The sequence below is a fragment of the Sander vitreus genome, chromosome 15, assembly GCF_031162955.1.
Source record: "Sander vitreus isolate 19-12246 chromosome 15, sanVit1, whole genome shotgun sequence".
Lineage (NCBI taxonomy): Eukaryota > Metazoa > Chordata > Actinopteri > Perciformes > Percidae > Sander > Sander vitreus.
In genome coordinates, this window is record NC_135869.1 from 21,426,435 (window position 1) to 21,442,179 (window position 15,745).

General features: G+C 40.7%; 1 protein-coding gene across 2 annotated transcripts; it reads right to left on the reverse strand.

The window, feature by feature from the left end:
- Positions 1–176: 176 nt before the first annotated feature.
- Positions 177–14,941, reverse strand: sgsm3 (small G protein signaling modulator 3). Of its 2 annotated transcripts, XM_078268778.1 has the most exons (22): positions 14,749–14,941; positions 10,162–10,249; positions 9,802–9,887; positions 9,440–9,503; positions 8,598–8,809; positions 8,259–8,366; positions 6,009–6,152; positions 5,698–5,893; positions 5,317–5,462; positions 4,795–5,025; positions 4,521–4,703; positions 4,142–4,297; positions 3,972–4,026; positions 3,801–3,850; positions 3,449–3,601; positions 3,007–3,077; positions 2,695–2,743; positions 2,227–2,312; positions 1,939–2,061; positions 1,544–1,604; positions 1,357–1,428; positions 975–1,063 (listed from the first exon to the last, which is right to left on the reverse strand). In XM_078268778.1, the coding sequence occupies exons 2-21, from the start codon at positions 10,166–10,168 to the stop codon at positions 1,357–1,359; spliced, it is 2,253 nt and encodes a 750-aa protein (XP_078124904.1). In that variant the 5' UTR covers positions 10,169–10,249; positions 14,749–14,941; the 3' UTR covers positions 975–1,063. The 2 variants fall into 2 exon arrangements, with proteins under 2 accessions (XP_078124903.1, XP_078124904.1); XM_078268777.1 differs by lacking the exon at positions 1,357–1,428 and having other exon boundaries at positions 177–1,063.
- Between the last annotated feature and the right edge of the window lie 804 nt (positions 14,942–15,745).

Here is a 15,745-nt window from a genome sequence, read left to right on the forward strand (position 1 = left end):
GTTTTCTGATGTATGTGCAGCTTTAAGTCAGAACTAAAGGTCGGTTTGGAAATAAGAGTAAGAATGATAAAGTCCTATGTTGAATTGCTTTAACCTACAAGGGCAATTTAGTCACAAGCAAAATATGTTTACTTTATATACAGAAACATTAGAAATTATATGTAACATTTATCGTATATTGTAACACAAAAAAAGTATTTATCTTTATTGTCATACAAGTGCAGACTGTTCACTACCACTGTTAAGGTAGCACACATACCCATAGTCTTGTATTACAATTTTGAAAAGGCTTTACTTGGCATGTGCAACATTAGTATTTAATGAAATATTTTGTGGAATTCATGATAGTGAGGTACATAACATTCCTCTCAAAAAATAGTTTGTAACGTCACAGCTCCGTGTTTAGGAATGTTCTGTTTTGGTCTTAATATTTGGGAATTTACAGGGTACTGTGGCATTTCGGACCATGTTAAAAGGCCCAGTGTTTGTCTTGGTGATGATGTGCTGGTGTATTTTACAAACACACAGCTGATGCAAGAGAATTGAACGAATGTCTCACTCCTGCACATACACATGCACTCAAGTTAGCTATGAAAAGCTGAATGGCCAGAGCAGTGAGTGCTGAAGAAATACTTGCTGTTTGGACGCACCCATCCAGTCTCATGGGTACAGACTATTCTGTACTACAGAGGGTTTTACTAGTATATGTAGTTTTCAGCATGTAGTGCAACATCCTACACTGGGTCTGAATTAAAACAACGTATGCGCCTTAAAGCACACATGCTTCAGCACATACAAACTGGTCAACCTTTGTCTAATGCTGAAAGGTGACGTGACAGATCGTCTGAAGTGGTCGTTTACTGTAGCAGAAAACGGTGTCTAATTTATAATTGACAGTCTGTAAGAAACAGGTAAAGAGACATCAAATATACACAAACACACAGGACAGAGTAAGATTCAGTCGTGTTTTGCTGTGTGTCTAGCCATCAATGTCCCAGCTGAAGAGATGATGTTTCACCAACATATCCTGCACTCCCTCTTTCAGTGGTCTCTGCTCATTCTCCTGGAAAAAGGAAAGAAATGTGGAACACTTTTACCTAAAGACAAAATCAACACTACACCAGAGAGGGCAGTTCAACACCAATTGTCAACTTTTAAAGAATGCAGTTTAAGATGATGCAAAAGCCTGCTTTTAAAAAGATCAAATGAAAAAAAGCTACGTACATTTGGGTGAAGAGCACAAATATAGAATAAGTTGATTTGTGGGATGGGGTAACAGTCTTAAATTAGCAGATAAGTAAACTAGTAACTAATGACAATACTAAAGCATCTACAGTCTTGTATGTGACATGTTACCTAGAGGTCCCAACTAAAGAGGTGATGCTGAACCAGCACATCGATAACTTCGGCTTTCAGAATAGTGGATTTCTGAAACAGCATAAAGTCATAACGTTTTGTTCCCCTGAATACTGTTGTCTTTGAATAGTAAGACTTGCTTACTACTGCTCTATATGGGGATGCTGAGGTAATCTCCTTGGCTCACCTCTTTCTTGTCAGGTAGTTCACAATCTTGGGAGAGGCTGAAGGCGAACTTTGATAGGACCCTGAAGAAGCAACAACAGTAGACTGGTCATCGTTTGTTCCATGGGTCATGATGCGTACATTTGATTTTAATTTTTTGTTCTTAAACCCCTTTTTAGATATTCACTGATATTTTCAAATGACTGGATTATGTGTGGTAAATGTGGAAGATAGTGGCGATACAGTTCACTAAATAATGCCAGCCAACTTCAGTAATTCAGTACTGAGTTTGTCAGCAGCTTATCCTATTCCTGGTTTGTTTGCTCAAAGTGTCCACAGTCAACAACTTTGAATGCTCTATCTGAGATTTTAATATTAATATAACAGGCTGTCGTTTTAAAGTTAAGTGTTTCTTACCTGAGCTCACACTTGATCTGTACCCATCCAGGACTGCGAAGGAATGACCATGGATGATACCATTTCTCTACAGCAGCCATGCTAGAGCACAACACCTCCAACCATAGGTGCAGCACCTGCTCACTGGTGGGACAGACACACATTAAGAACCAAGGGTACCTGAGGGTGTGCGTGCCAAATCATAATTTGTGTATTTGCACATTCGTAAGCCTGTGCTCTCGGTTACAATGTCCAGAGTGACAGTGATGATTTCAATTCTTTGCATGTGTATCAACTCTAAGAACTCACTTTAGGCCGACGCAGACAAGGGACCTAAATTTGACATCCATCTGAGCGTGTGCTGTATCGTGGCTCATGTTGACTGACTGCACCGCCTGGGAAGAGCAGACAGAGGGCGCTCATGCACTTCCCACTAACATTCAGGCTGAATTTACAGACATGACCAACACTACTTTCAAGTAACATACTTATTGTTGGAAGGGTTCAGGTTCAGGTTACTTTAATTATACCCGTAGGTAAATTTGTTGCACAGTTAAAAAAGGGCAGGGCATCTATGAGACACAGTTTCAGACACCACAGACAACATACAATGGGACAATAAATAACACTGGGAAAATAAGAAGCTGGGACAAACGTTTCATGTCCATGAAATAATTGAAAATATTTAACTTTAATCAACTTAACTTTAATCTTAATCAAGCTGCACACTAAGTAAACGTACAGTTTTTATTTATTTATTTACAAATTATTACTTACTCTGTATAGCAGCTCCTCTGGTGTTAGTACTTTCCCATCTTCATCTAACCTGGAAAATACCAGAAGAGAACAAGTTGAAAGTAGATTCCTTATTCCACTGCCAAAACACATTTCAGTTCTTAAGGACGGGAAACATGTCATTTGTTTCTGATCCCAAGTTTGTTTTTAAACCAGGTGTGTTACTATCCAAGCCTCTGGACACCTTCTTGTTTGGACATGTAAATATAAATCGACAACAGCCATCTTAAATGTTCATGTTTTGCGTTTGTTCAAGGTTTGACAAAACAAATGAAGAGCCAATGACGGTTTTACCTGTAGGTTTTACACAGCACCAGTCTGGAGTACACAGAGTTGAAGTCCCTCTCTACCTCTCTACTGGCCGCCTGAGAGAAAACAAAAAGACAAAGAATAATTAAAGGGATCCTTTACCCACACAAAGATGACACAGAGCTGGTTTGTAGATGAACACTGTTTGGCTTCCCTCCGTGGTGCCAGTGCACCAAGCTCCCCAGGGATGTCTGCCATCAGGCGACCTGGGTGGCGCTTTTTGCATAATCTGGCGGATCTTGGCAGACCTCCGCTTGGAGCTCCATGTACTGGTCGCACAGACGGAAGCCAAACACTGTTCATCTAAACACACTGTCCACACTGCCATGACACAGAGCTGGACTTAAATCAACAACATATCTGTTTAAGTCCTATGGTGAATTTCATACAACAACGCAATGTGGTGCCATTTACAAGGCTCTCCGACCTCTTCTATAAATAACCAAGGGTGGCAAGGCCCTCCCAGTATAGATGACTTCTTGAGACCGTGCTGAAAGATGGCCTTTAGAGCCGGACACAGTGTGCCCCTGGCCACGTCTGTCACTGCCTCGGTCACAGAGTCATCCCCTGCTAATGAGTACTGGGGACAGACACAAAAGGAAAAATCACTCTTTAGGACACTATCAATTAATAACCAGGATACTGGATGAATGGGAGAAAACACAGATAAAAACTGACAAATACCACATGGATTGATCATTCAAAGGATTTTTGGGAAAATCAAAGTCAGCATAGAAACACTTATGCCTTATTAAAATGATAAGTAACTAGTTCCATACCTCTTTGCTTCTTTCATCTAGGATCTCCACAAACTTAGCTGGAAACCATCCTGTTACAAAGAGCAATAGAAAATGTATGTCAATTGACCCGTAAAACAGATTATACTGTAGAAAATCAATTATCCAGATGGCAACAGTGAGTGTTGTTGATACATAAGAAAAAGCACACACCTCTAAGGCCATTGAGCTCTCCAACCCAACAGTGTTCATCCTTCTGTGAGATTATCTGAAAGAGAAAAATAAAGCTGTTTAAGATGGGTATGTACAGTATCGGTACATGGTTGGAGAAACATCAAGAAGCAATGTTGTGTTTGTGTGCGTCTCTGCAAGCCATGACTCACAGTGATGATGTCATTCTTCCTGAAGCCCAGTTCATCATCATCATGACGCTCAAAGTCCAGCAAAGCCTTTGCCCGTCTCCGTCGGTTTCGAGAAACCACAAGAAAGTTTTCATGATCTCGCTGGTGGCTCTCCATGGAGTAGTCAGGAGTCAGGTCCTTGAGAGACGAGATGGAAGAAGTCAGGTTAAAATTAAATGAAAATGTAAGGTGCTGCTGAATGAAATTATGGTATTACAATATTACATTTAAGACTGAACCATTTAGTCCGACATGCCAGCAACTTAAGAAAGGCGTCCCTTAATGCTCTTATTTTAGTTGAAGTATAGTCCACAACAGGACATAAACTACACTGTTCCTGTGCGGCAGTGTGTGAACTAACTGTGCTGGAGTGACGTGGGTCCAGACAATGGAAGTGCTCGGCAGTGCGGGATATGGCCTCTCGCAAGGCTGCCACCAACTCGGTCTGCTTAATGTTCTTGGATTTCAGGGCCTCTGCCTCATCCTCCCCAAACAGCAGGGAGCTCAGGGTGGACTTCCTGCGCAGGGACTGTCTCCTCACCACCTGAACACATACAAACGCATCATAAATTATTTTTTGTAAACAATTTTTTATTAAAACTCTGAAAGAATGGACACATTACACAACTACTGACCTTGTTGAGATTGGTGTTGAGTGTTGTGTTCCCATTGTTGAGCTGCGTCTGTTCATTTAATATATAGGCCAGGTGCTTGTGCCGGTGGGCTTCCAGTGTTTCCTGGGATAGTGTCCCTGCTAGTCTCATAGCCTCCCCGAGAACTGCAGGCCCGTCTCTCAGCTGGCTTGGCAAGTCCGACAAAGTATTAAAAATGGACGCAGAGTTCTCTGACGATACGAGCTCCTCCTCCTGGGGTAGAGGGGTAAATTTCACAAGAACTAATAGTCAACATATACAGTTTTTGTCAATAGTAGGAGTAGCGAGTCAACAGTTTGCATGGGATGGTTTCTGGCTATATGAGTGTATAATGTCTGTTGGCATTAATTGCTCTAACATGACAATCATCATCTTCTATCCAAGAAAATCAAACACGTGACTGCAGACACTGAAACAATAAAATAACTCCAAAGCATCTCACAAAATGAACTGTATCAGGGAGTATTCAGGGACTTGTGAAAATAGGTAGTGTAGTGCAAATACCTTGATCTTGAGCATGCCCAGTGTGACCTGGAAGAGCACCAATGAGCCCTGGTAGAAGAGCAGGTCCCAGATCCTAAGGAGCAGACGGATGTCCACCACACTGGCAAATGATGTCAGGAACCAATGCAGTGTGATCAGCGACATCTCTGGATGTATAAGTAGGAGGGGATTACATACTGTATGCTGTATACAGTTTATACTAATTCCAAACACCAGAGGATGTATTTCACCGAGAACATTTGTCAATTTCAAAATTATTATTATTAATGCACAGCAGAAGGCTGAAAGGTTGTGGGTAATCTAGTGTTCATTGAATGCCCATGTAGCCTTTCTGACTCCATGCACCACACGCTCACTATCTTTCCTAATACTAATCCTTACCTATGTCATGCTCCTGCAGAAGACGGTCGAGGGCTGGCAGGTACTGAACAATGAGCTGGCGAAGAACCCTCTGGTCCGTTTGGACGCCCAACAGAGTGGAGGAGAAGTAGGACGGAGGAAGGAGGTCTTCGATCAGTGCGCACATCATCCATAGCACATCCTCCTCCTCAAGAAAGAGCAGCAGACAGGAAACCACCTGGTGGGGGAGACAAGAAGAAAGACAAGAGCAAAACATGCATATGTGGTGAAAGTGCTTCAACAAGCGTGTGTGCATTTTTACCGTTTGTGGGGTTCAGTATATGTGTTCTCACCATGCCAGTGCCCTGACAGTACCCGATGTCTGGGTAGAGCCAGGCTAGGCCTCTCAGTACCCGTCTCAGCCTCGGCACTCCAACACTGGTCAGACTGCAGAAACACGCATTGGTCGGCATAGTCCTCAATAGGTCCTTCTCTATCTGAGGGACAGAGGTTAACAAGGAACAATCACATCATGATTACAAAAAACAGCAGGAGAGGTTGGAGAAGGGCGGTGGAGAAAAGCATAACATAATAATGGCCTCGCATTCACCCTTATTAATGTGAGCAGCTGTTATCTTATCTTGAGGGTATTTTTTATTTCAATTAATTGTGACTTAAAGTTATCTCTGACTTTATAGCATTAACTGGATAGAGCCATGTTAGTGATTGCTCCATCACCTTCTGCATCTGTCTGTCTATCTAGCAGTATCCTAGTGAGGAAATAAATGACTATAAATGGGTATGCACTAGAGCAGTGGTTCCCAACCTTTTTTCCTTTGCGCCCCCCCTACTCATGTCTATGAAAAGCTGAGCCCCCCCCGAAACCGAAGTTGAGGTAACTCTCGAGATAGATCCTTACTTTCTTTTTTGAAACAGAGTAGTTATCAGCACTTTTACGTTTCTCCACCATGTTTCATTCATAAAATAGTGATGCCGTGGCGGCAGGAAAAACGAGGACGATAGCAGCTGACCTGATGACAGCAAGGGTCACAGGTAAAGAGGTCCCGGAGGTTTGGCCTACTAAGTAGCCTGCCTACAATTTTAAGCGAGAACATGCATGCATGTTAATTTTTTTTATTATATATATATATATATATATATATATATATATATATATATATATATATATATATATATATATATATATATATATATATATATATATATATATACACACACACACACACACACATATATACACACACACTAGTGTATTATCATAATTTGTTTAACATGTGTAGATTTTTTTTTACCTCACCTTCAAACCAGATAAAGACTTGCGCACCCCCTGTGATCTTTGCCGCCCCCCTGAGGGGTGCCCGGACCCCAGGTTGGGAACCACTGCACTAGAGCTGGGCAATATATCAATATTAAATCGATATCGTGATATGAGACTAGATATCGTCTCAGATTTTGGATATCGTAATATGGCATAAGTGTTGTCTTTTCCTGGTTTTAAAGGCTGCATTACAGTAAAGTGATGTCATTTTCTGAACTTACCAGACTGTTGTAACTGTTCTATTATTTGCCTTTACCCACTTAGTCATTATATCCACATTACTGATGATTATTTATCAAAAATCTCATTGTGTAAATATTTTGTGAAAGCACCAATAGTCAACACTACAATATCGTTGCGGTATCGATAAAAGGTATTTGGTTAAAAATATCGTGATATTTGATTTTCTCCATATCGCCCAGCCCTAGTATGCACCAATATCACCTTCATGTGATACCACCCACCTCACCACCACTGGCTGTCAAAACTAACTTAAACCTAAATTCTTACTTAATCTGTAGTTGTGAACATGTTGACTGTGGCATCTTCCCTGTACTGTGGCACCACGTGTTACCATCTATGTCTACAGCATTCATGCGTTTTGGGGCTTTACAGAATTTATGGGCTCGATGGCGTTTTAAGCCCCCACCTTCGACTTCAAGGCAGCGCTGCGGCCGTCGACTTCAAGGCACCTAACCCTAGTGCCTTCCATGCAGCGCTGCCTGGAAGACAACGTTGGGGGCTTAAAACACCAAACACCAATTTATGGTAGCAAATTACCAAACTGTATAATGTATAAACATGCCAATAAAGATTTTTTGATCCCATCCAAAAGTGAGCAGTGTGTAGGATTTTGTGGCATCTAGAACTGAGGTTGCAGATTGCAACTAACTGAATACCCCTTCCTTTACAAGCGTGTAGGAGAACCTATGGTGGCCCTTCAGGTAACGTACGCTACTGTAGAAACATAGCAGTGCAACCTGGCGGGCTTTGTGGAAGAGGACACACTCTCTGTAGATATACAGAACTCATTCTAAGTTAACAAATACACAAACAATTCTCAGTTTCAGGTGATTTTACACTTATGAAAACATGAATATTATATTCCATTTCTGCCAATAGAGGCCCCTTAATCCTACACACTGCTCCTGTAAGTAGTTGTTCCCCAATTATCCATTAATCAATTATCGAGGCATGTTCTCAAGAAGTACTATGCTTGTTTGGAATTCTGCATTATGTCTGGCGACGTGTACAGTAGCTTTACCTGTTTAGATGCGCTGGTGTCATCGTTGGAACTGTTCTTAATGATTTCTCTGTAAGAAATCTCAGAAGTCCTCTTCTTCTGCAGTGCTCCAGCCAGACGCATCCATAGCTAACAAACAAAACATCTTTAAAAGCGCTGTTTTGTGACTTGATGACTTGATCTGATTAATGTAAATACTAAAAAGCAACTGTAGCACTCTTTTCTTTTCTTACATCAGAAAAATCGACTGGCCATCGTCAGCAGTATTATACAGTATATTAGTATAGTATATTATCTCAATGTTTACCACTTCTAATCAACGACGCAAATAGTTCTCCCATGCTGAGCAAGTCTACCTACCTGTGGCCTCATGCTGTGAGGTATGCCACCTAGCACCAGGGAACGCAGCCGCTCCGAGCGTGGGAGGACGGGATCAATGAGCTCCCAGGTCAGGTCACCCACCGCGTGGTTGTGGGTGAACTCGAGGTGGGCTTGCCAGCGCAATCGCTGCTGGGGGTCTTCGCGCTGGGGTGAGCCTTCAGCGCCCAGCCAGGACCTGAGCTTTCCATGGTCTGAGTGAGAGCAGAGTAATATATCAGTATTTTTGTGTTCTTTGAAATCATAATATTAACATAAATAAGTAAACCCCATTCCACCGCTTGAACTGAGGTATTGCAAAATGCTAGCAAGTACAATTGTATTGTAACCAAGCGTGATAGGGACATGGAACGAAAGGGGAAAGGTGTCTGGATAAGAGCCAAAAATAAAACTCCCGGAATGGGAGACAAACTGTCCTAGCAGTTGACCATTTGTTGTGTGCATGTTAACTATTAAGCAAAGATAACAGCCAACGTGACATGTATCAACAATCAGATGAATGCAGGAAAAATACAGCTGCCAGACAAAATATTGGATAATTTAAGCACAGAAAACAGCCTTCTGAACCACTACACGAGAACAGGCTTTGAACAAAAAAACTAATGTTAAAGTGGTACAAAACGTATTTGTCCCCCCCCCCCCCTCAGGCAAGAAATAAAGAAGTTGCTTTGAGATCCCATACACTCAGATTGTGAAAACAATGCAATCACTGTCCTCAAATATAAAGATTTCCATTTATGTTTTTTGACTGGGATTGAGGAATGTGGAAAATGAAGAAGAAGTGGGCATATGTGTGCATATATCAAGGTGAGTGAACACATTACCTTCAGTGTCCACTTTGAAGCCAAACTCATCATATTGGAGTTCAGGCTGTTCTGAGGGCTCTTTCTGTAGAGACAAACAAATAACATGCATTTCATTAGTAGACAAAAGTTGACTGCAACTGAAGATGGCCACAGCAGCTTTTCTAAGCATCTTAAAACACCAGGTAAGAACAGATCAGATGCAAGTGTCACATGAAGACAAAGCTCCTGTGGCATTTTTGTCTTTGTCACCCTAGGTAGAAGCTTGCCATTGTATTTTCTGCTCTCGTTCCAAAATAGTCATACTCTTATCATTCTCTATTTAATGTCACACAACCTTATGAAGGTTTGCACATGAACAACACATGAAGTCACATCCTCACTTGATGGTACTTGGCCAAAATGTCCTGGGGCCACATGCTTGGGGTGAGAGCAGAGAATGGCCCGCCAGGGGCTGGTGTGTAGGTACCTAAAACAGAGACAGATTCATAAATTAGAAAAAACTGGTACTTAAACAGAAAATATGATAAATACTACAGGGACATTGTGACAATAACAAAGCAGGTTGGAACCACAAATGAGATATCGAAATATATACAAAGTAAATAGTTGTATTATGTTATTCATGTAATTTTAGCAATCCAAGGTTAGTGTGTATTTGTGGACATTAATAAGACTATTTACAGAGAGAGACCCCTCTTCAAATTGAGTGTTTTTTGCACCGAAGTCATACAAATCTTTACCTGACATGTTGTTGGTAATAGTGGATGGCTTCTATATGCAAATACCACAGTCACTCTGGAGAACGGAGGTCAGCAGATAGCACCCACTCTGCAAAAAGGAACAACAGAGTAAGAGAAAAGGTTGGTTGTTCAATTCAGGATCGTCCAAACAGCAAGACGAAGTGTCTTGGAGAAAGACACTGAACCCCAAAGTGCTCCAGATATCAGTTCTCCATGTGTCTGTGGGTGAATGCAAGACATACTGTAGTACCACTCTCGGGACAAGTCAGCATTAATATGGTTGACTTAGTTGTTGCGGTGGCAATCCATCCAAGGCAGAGTTTTTGCTGTAAACATCAGTCCTGTTTTTTTTTTTAAATATTACGCAAGTACCTTTATAATGAGTCCATTCTCAAGTCCAACAATCTTGTAACAAAGCACCGTTCCTTCTTCAAGCATTACTCAAAGGAGAGTTTCAGAAGTTTTACACAAATACAGTTAAGTGAGAGAGGAAGATAGAGAGAGAGAGAAAGGGGGGCATTATTGTCCCTCTTCTCATGGCCACATGACTGTTGTACTTACCACAGGCTAATTACCTCACTTAACTCTCTCTGTGTGTGTGTGTGTGTGTGTGTGTGTGTGTGTGTGTGTTCTTGTTTAACTATATTCGTGGGTTCCAAAAACCGGGAATACTGTATACTTATGGGATCCAGACAGCTTTGTGGGGCCAAAATGCTGGACCCCACCACTTTAAAGGGCTGTTTGAGGGTTAAGACTTCGTTTTAGGATTAGGGTTAAAATTAGGTTAGGGTAAGGGTTAAGATTAGGCATTTAGTTGCGATGGTTAAGGTTAGGGTAAGGGGCTAGGGAATGCATTACGTCAATGACAGGTCCCCACAAAGATAGTGAAACGCACAAGTGTGTGTGTGTGTGTGTGTGTGTGTGTGTGTGTGTGTGTGTATATCACAATAAATGAAAATCGCAATACAAATCGAATCGGCACCGAAGCATATCGTCCCAGCTCTAGTGTGCTCCATTTTTAAACAGTAGCAAAATTAACAAACATTCTGTGAGAATACTGGGAGAGAGCCTCAGCTCCTTTAAAAACTAGTTTTCTTGTAAGACAAACCGTCCAATGGAAAAGGGTCTCCTTACAATTCCAATTACTCATTTAAGAAAAGACTATGCAAATAATTACAACAGTAATAAAGTAAATAACAGGAAAATTAAACATTTACAGCACTCCTGAGCCAATTACCATCATCTCTTCTCATGGTGACAACAAAGCTCTGTCTACCCTACACCCATCCAAGGCCCTGGCAATTTTGGTTCTGATTATGCCACACATAAAGAAGGACTATCTCAAGCACATCAGTCAGCCAACACTTGAGATTTTCCGAAAAGGAATGACTAACTAAAACACACTGACAGGGTACTACTCTCTTCTGTCAGTATTCTTCTGTCTGCAAAAGTTCAGCAGGTATGCCACCTCCATTACATAGTTTTTTAACGCATCAATACAATGGAAAAATGTAAGTGTCCCTGGATTTGCTTTTTCATTCACGCAATGTCAGCTCAGCCTATTGGCCGACTGTACAGGCTATTATACACAAATGACCATTTCATAAAATTGTACTAGCGTTAAACATGTGCTGCATATAAACACATCAGAGCCAAATAATACATCCAAAATACCACAATTAATGTTCTGCTGTCCAAATAGGTTTTGAACACAAAATAATCACAAATGATTATTCTATGATTATTATCCCCCGATTATTGGATAGTCAATACCAATTATTTGCACAAGAGGCAGAGTTTCTATGTCAAGAATTAGGCCATTGAGTAAGGGCTTCCCCTTTGGATGCTAATAAAAAGATCATAACATCTTGCTTTCACCTTCATACTAAGTATCCTGAGAGGGGACACTATTTGGAATGTAAGCGCTGACAAACCACACACAGACAGACATACACAGGCAGACATAACAGCACAACAACCGTAACCTGCAAAAGAGGCTCACCAGCATGCAAACACCCTGCCAAAATGATTCATTCCAGCAGCAGGTTTGCAGCATCTGAAGAGGGATTTAGGACTTAAGAGAGATGAGAAATCAATTTGAGGTTTGGAGGATGGCCCAGTACTTCCAGGCTAGCTCTGTGTGTAGCTCAGGGGAGTACGGATTTTGGAGTGATTCCCTTACAAGAACACGAACAGTTTAATCACCTGCCAAGAAAAGCAACACGACTGAGCCCCTGCTGCAAACTGTTGCACATATTGACAATGTTACTGCAAAATTATGCAGCAGAGGGAAGCAAAGGTTAGACCTGAAATGATAAGTTAATCAATTAGCAAGTCACCATTAATATAATCAGCAACTATTCAAATCGTTTTTTCAAATAAAAATGCCAAACAAATGCTGGTTCCACCCTGTCAAATGTGAGGATGTGATGCTGTTCTTTGTCTTATGTGATAGTATACTGAATGGTAGGGTCTTTGCAGCTGTACTGAATAGTTTGGGGTTGGTCTGATAAAAACATTGAACAAGAATTGAAGACGCGACCATGGGCTCTATGGAAACGTAATGTCTTTTTGTTTTGTTTTTTACTTTTCTGACATTGTATATAAGTTGAAGCTCGTACGATTTTATGTGACAAATAAAAATTGATTGATGAGTAAACAGAATCCCTCACTGACAACTTTATATTCATAAACATTACTTTATATGTCAAGAATAGAGGCCAACCAATATAATTTGCAGACATTGGGCTACCATATATACACACGTCATATTGGGTATATTTAGGCAGATATATGAAAAGTTTTTTGTGTTCTTATTAGATTTTTTTTTTATAGGTATGTTATTATTTACCATTCAACTGTAATTTACAACATTTCCCCACAATGGCCAAATACAACCAGAGATACTGAAGAGACAGCAACCACGATATAGACTGCAAAATGGGATGCGTTACAAATGTGTGTATGTGTGTGTGTGTATATATATATATATATATATATATATATATATATATATATATATATATATATATATATAATCCAACCCTATACAGATTGTATGAAACTCCCAGAAACAGCATGAAGAAACCAAATATCTTATGTTGACTTAGCAGAGGACTTGACCAGGTCAAAAATAGGATGTTTCCCATACTCTGAACACATAAATATCTTTTCTATTATTGAGGTGCAGTTGCGCTCACCTGTGTTTGCACACACTGGTCAACACCCTGCTGCAAGTAAAACAAAGAGTAACATCCTGCTGTACAGACAGGGGGGAGAGAGAGCGAGAGAGCGAGAGAGAGAGCGAGAGAGAGAGCGAGCGAGAGAGAGAGAGCGAGAGAGAGAGCGAGAGAGAGAGAGAGAGAGCGAGAGAGAGAGAGCGAGAGAGCGAGAGAGAGAGCGAGAGAGAGAGCGAGCGAGAGCAAGTGCGAGTGTGTGTGTGTTCGGGGAAACCCTTCCTTTACATCTGGGGGCAGCCCAACACATCTGTTATCAAAGGAAAAATAATTTTACCTTAATAACAGAGTTTGTGTTGCCCTGTTGGACTGCCCTACCGCCACCCCCTCCCCTATCCAAACACCTCTTCCAGTTGTTCCTCACAGTAATCACAACAATGGTGACTCACGTACACGCCCACAGCCCTGTTTGTCAGAATTACCGGCTCGTGCCCCGCCAAGTTACAGTAGCTTTGGCTAAATAATGATACATACAACAGTCATTTGTACACACACACACACACACACACACACACACGCCACTGTGGTGAACAGAAATGTTGCTTCCTCAAGAGCAGGGAAATAAGAAGATCATGGAAAACCCTCCCAATCCACCGCTTTTTCAGGAAATTTAGGGGTAGGAAAACCATTCTGCAGGGGAAAGAGCTTCGGAACAATGTGCAGCTCTTAATCAAAGCTGGTTTTCTCTTTCAATTTACAGAACCAATCCATAAGACATTAGATTTATAGCAACAAGTGACTCATCTGGATTTGGTATTCGTGGTTACACACACATACAGTAGCACACGCAGTAGCCTACATGTTAGGGTGTCACAGATTTTTAAGTTTTAATGTGAATTGAAGCATCTGTTAAACCAGTCAGCTGTTGACCAATGGTAGATGGTATGCTGAAAAGCTAACGTTGTGCACGGTTCATTAACGTTAGATCAACGCGCGATAAAGCCAAAATATCACTTGAGATGCTATGAAAGTATGCTGCTTAACGTTACTTGTACGCAAGTGTGCACACATTGTTACTATCCTAGAACGCTCAGCCGTTACGTCAAACCCCAGATGACGTCAAACCATAAAATGAGCAATACTTAGCTACATTTTCAATACAAATACACATTTGACCGACTACATTCACGTGTATATACAAATTATACTACACAAAACGTGGAATACGATAATAAACCATGCCTACGAATTGATAAAACTCCTAACATCCGTCTCACAGAGACCAACGTACGTTAATGTATTTACTCAGAGTTGTCAGCTGTTAACATTAGCCAGTAGCCTATATGCTACCTTTCGCTTTGAGCTAACCGTTACATACAACGGTGGACAATGGCCGGCTAGCATAACTTACCGTGACATTATTCTAGTAAAAGCACAAGGTTATGGTTTGTGGCGAACGTGTCTTCTGTCGTTCGAAAGGGGAATATGCCATCCCTCGTCTCGTATTTGTGATTTCCCTGCGTTGTGCACCTGCTAGCGAAGTGCAGCCACGTTGTATCCTTACACCTTTAAGGTTTTTCCTTTCCATCCTGAGAAATAGTACCAGATCCCGGAACTACACTTCTTACTGAAAATATCCTTCCGCAGAGGAATTGATGACGTAGGCACACGACGTGTGTTTGTTCCATTCATTCATCAGTTTCCTCGTCCTTTCATTCATTTATTCCAGCCTCCAGCACAACAATCAGTCACCAATCACAATAGAAGGCTACCAATCAATATGTGAGATGCAATCACGAACGCGATCAGACACGTTATCGAGAACAAAACACCTTGTTATGGAAGTCTGAATGAATAGGGTTAAGTTGTTGTTTGTGTTTATTAGTTTTTCTTTTGAATGACACGTTTAATCTTTTTTAATCATGCATTTTTTAAGAGGGTTGGTCCCTAATTAACTGGCAATTCGAGGTACAAAAGCTGTTTTGTGATCTAACATTTATAACAATAATAATTGTTATTATTATTATTATTATTATTGTAGGCCTATTAGTTCTAATAAGTATAGGCCTAGCTATGCTAATTATTGGCATTGAGTAGGCTATGGCTAGACTACTCATACAAATAAACTGTAATATTGAATTAAAAGAAAATTGTTTTTGAATGAAAGAAGTGAAAACATTTGTCATCACTAAATATTTCAAGTCAAGATAATGAAGAACAATTTTAATTATTTTGAGATTGAATTTCTTCTAAAATGGTTTCACTGATGGTTGAAACATAATGCTTTTACACAATTGATCCACAAGATGTCTCTAGTGCAATGAGTGCACAAGCTTTTACACATTGGCACCATCAACCACCAAGCATTGAAAGTATAAGACCTTATTGCATACTGTATGTTCCCTTTA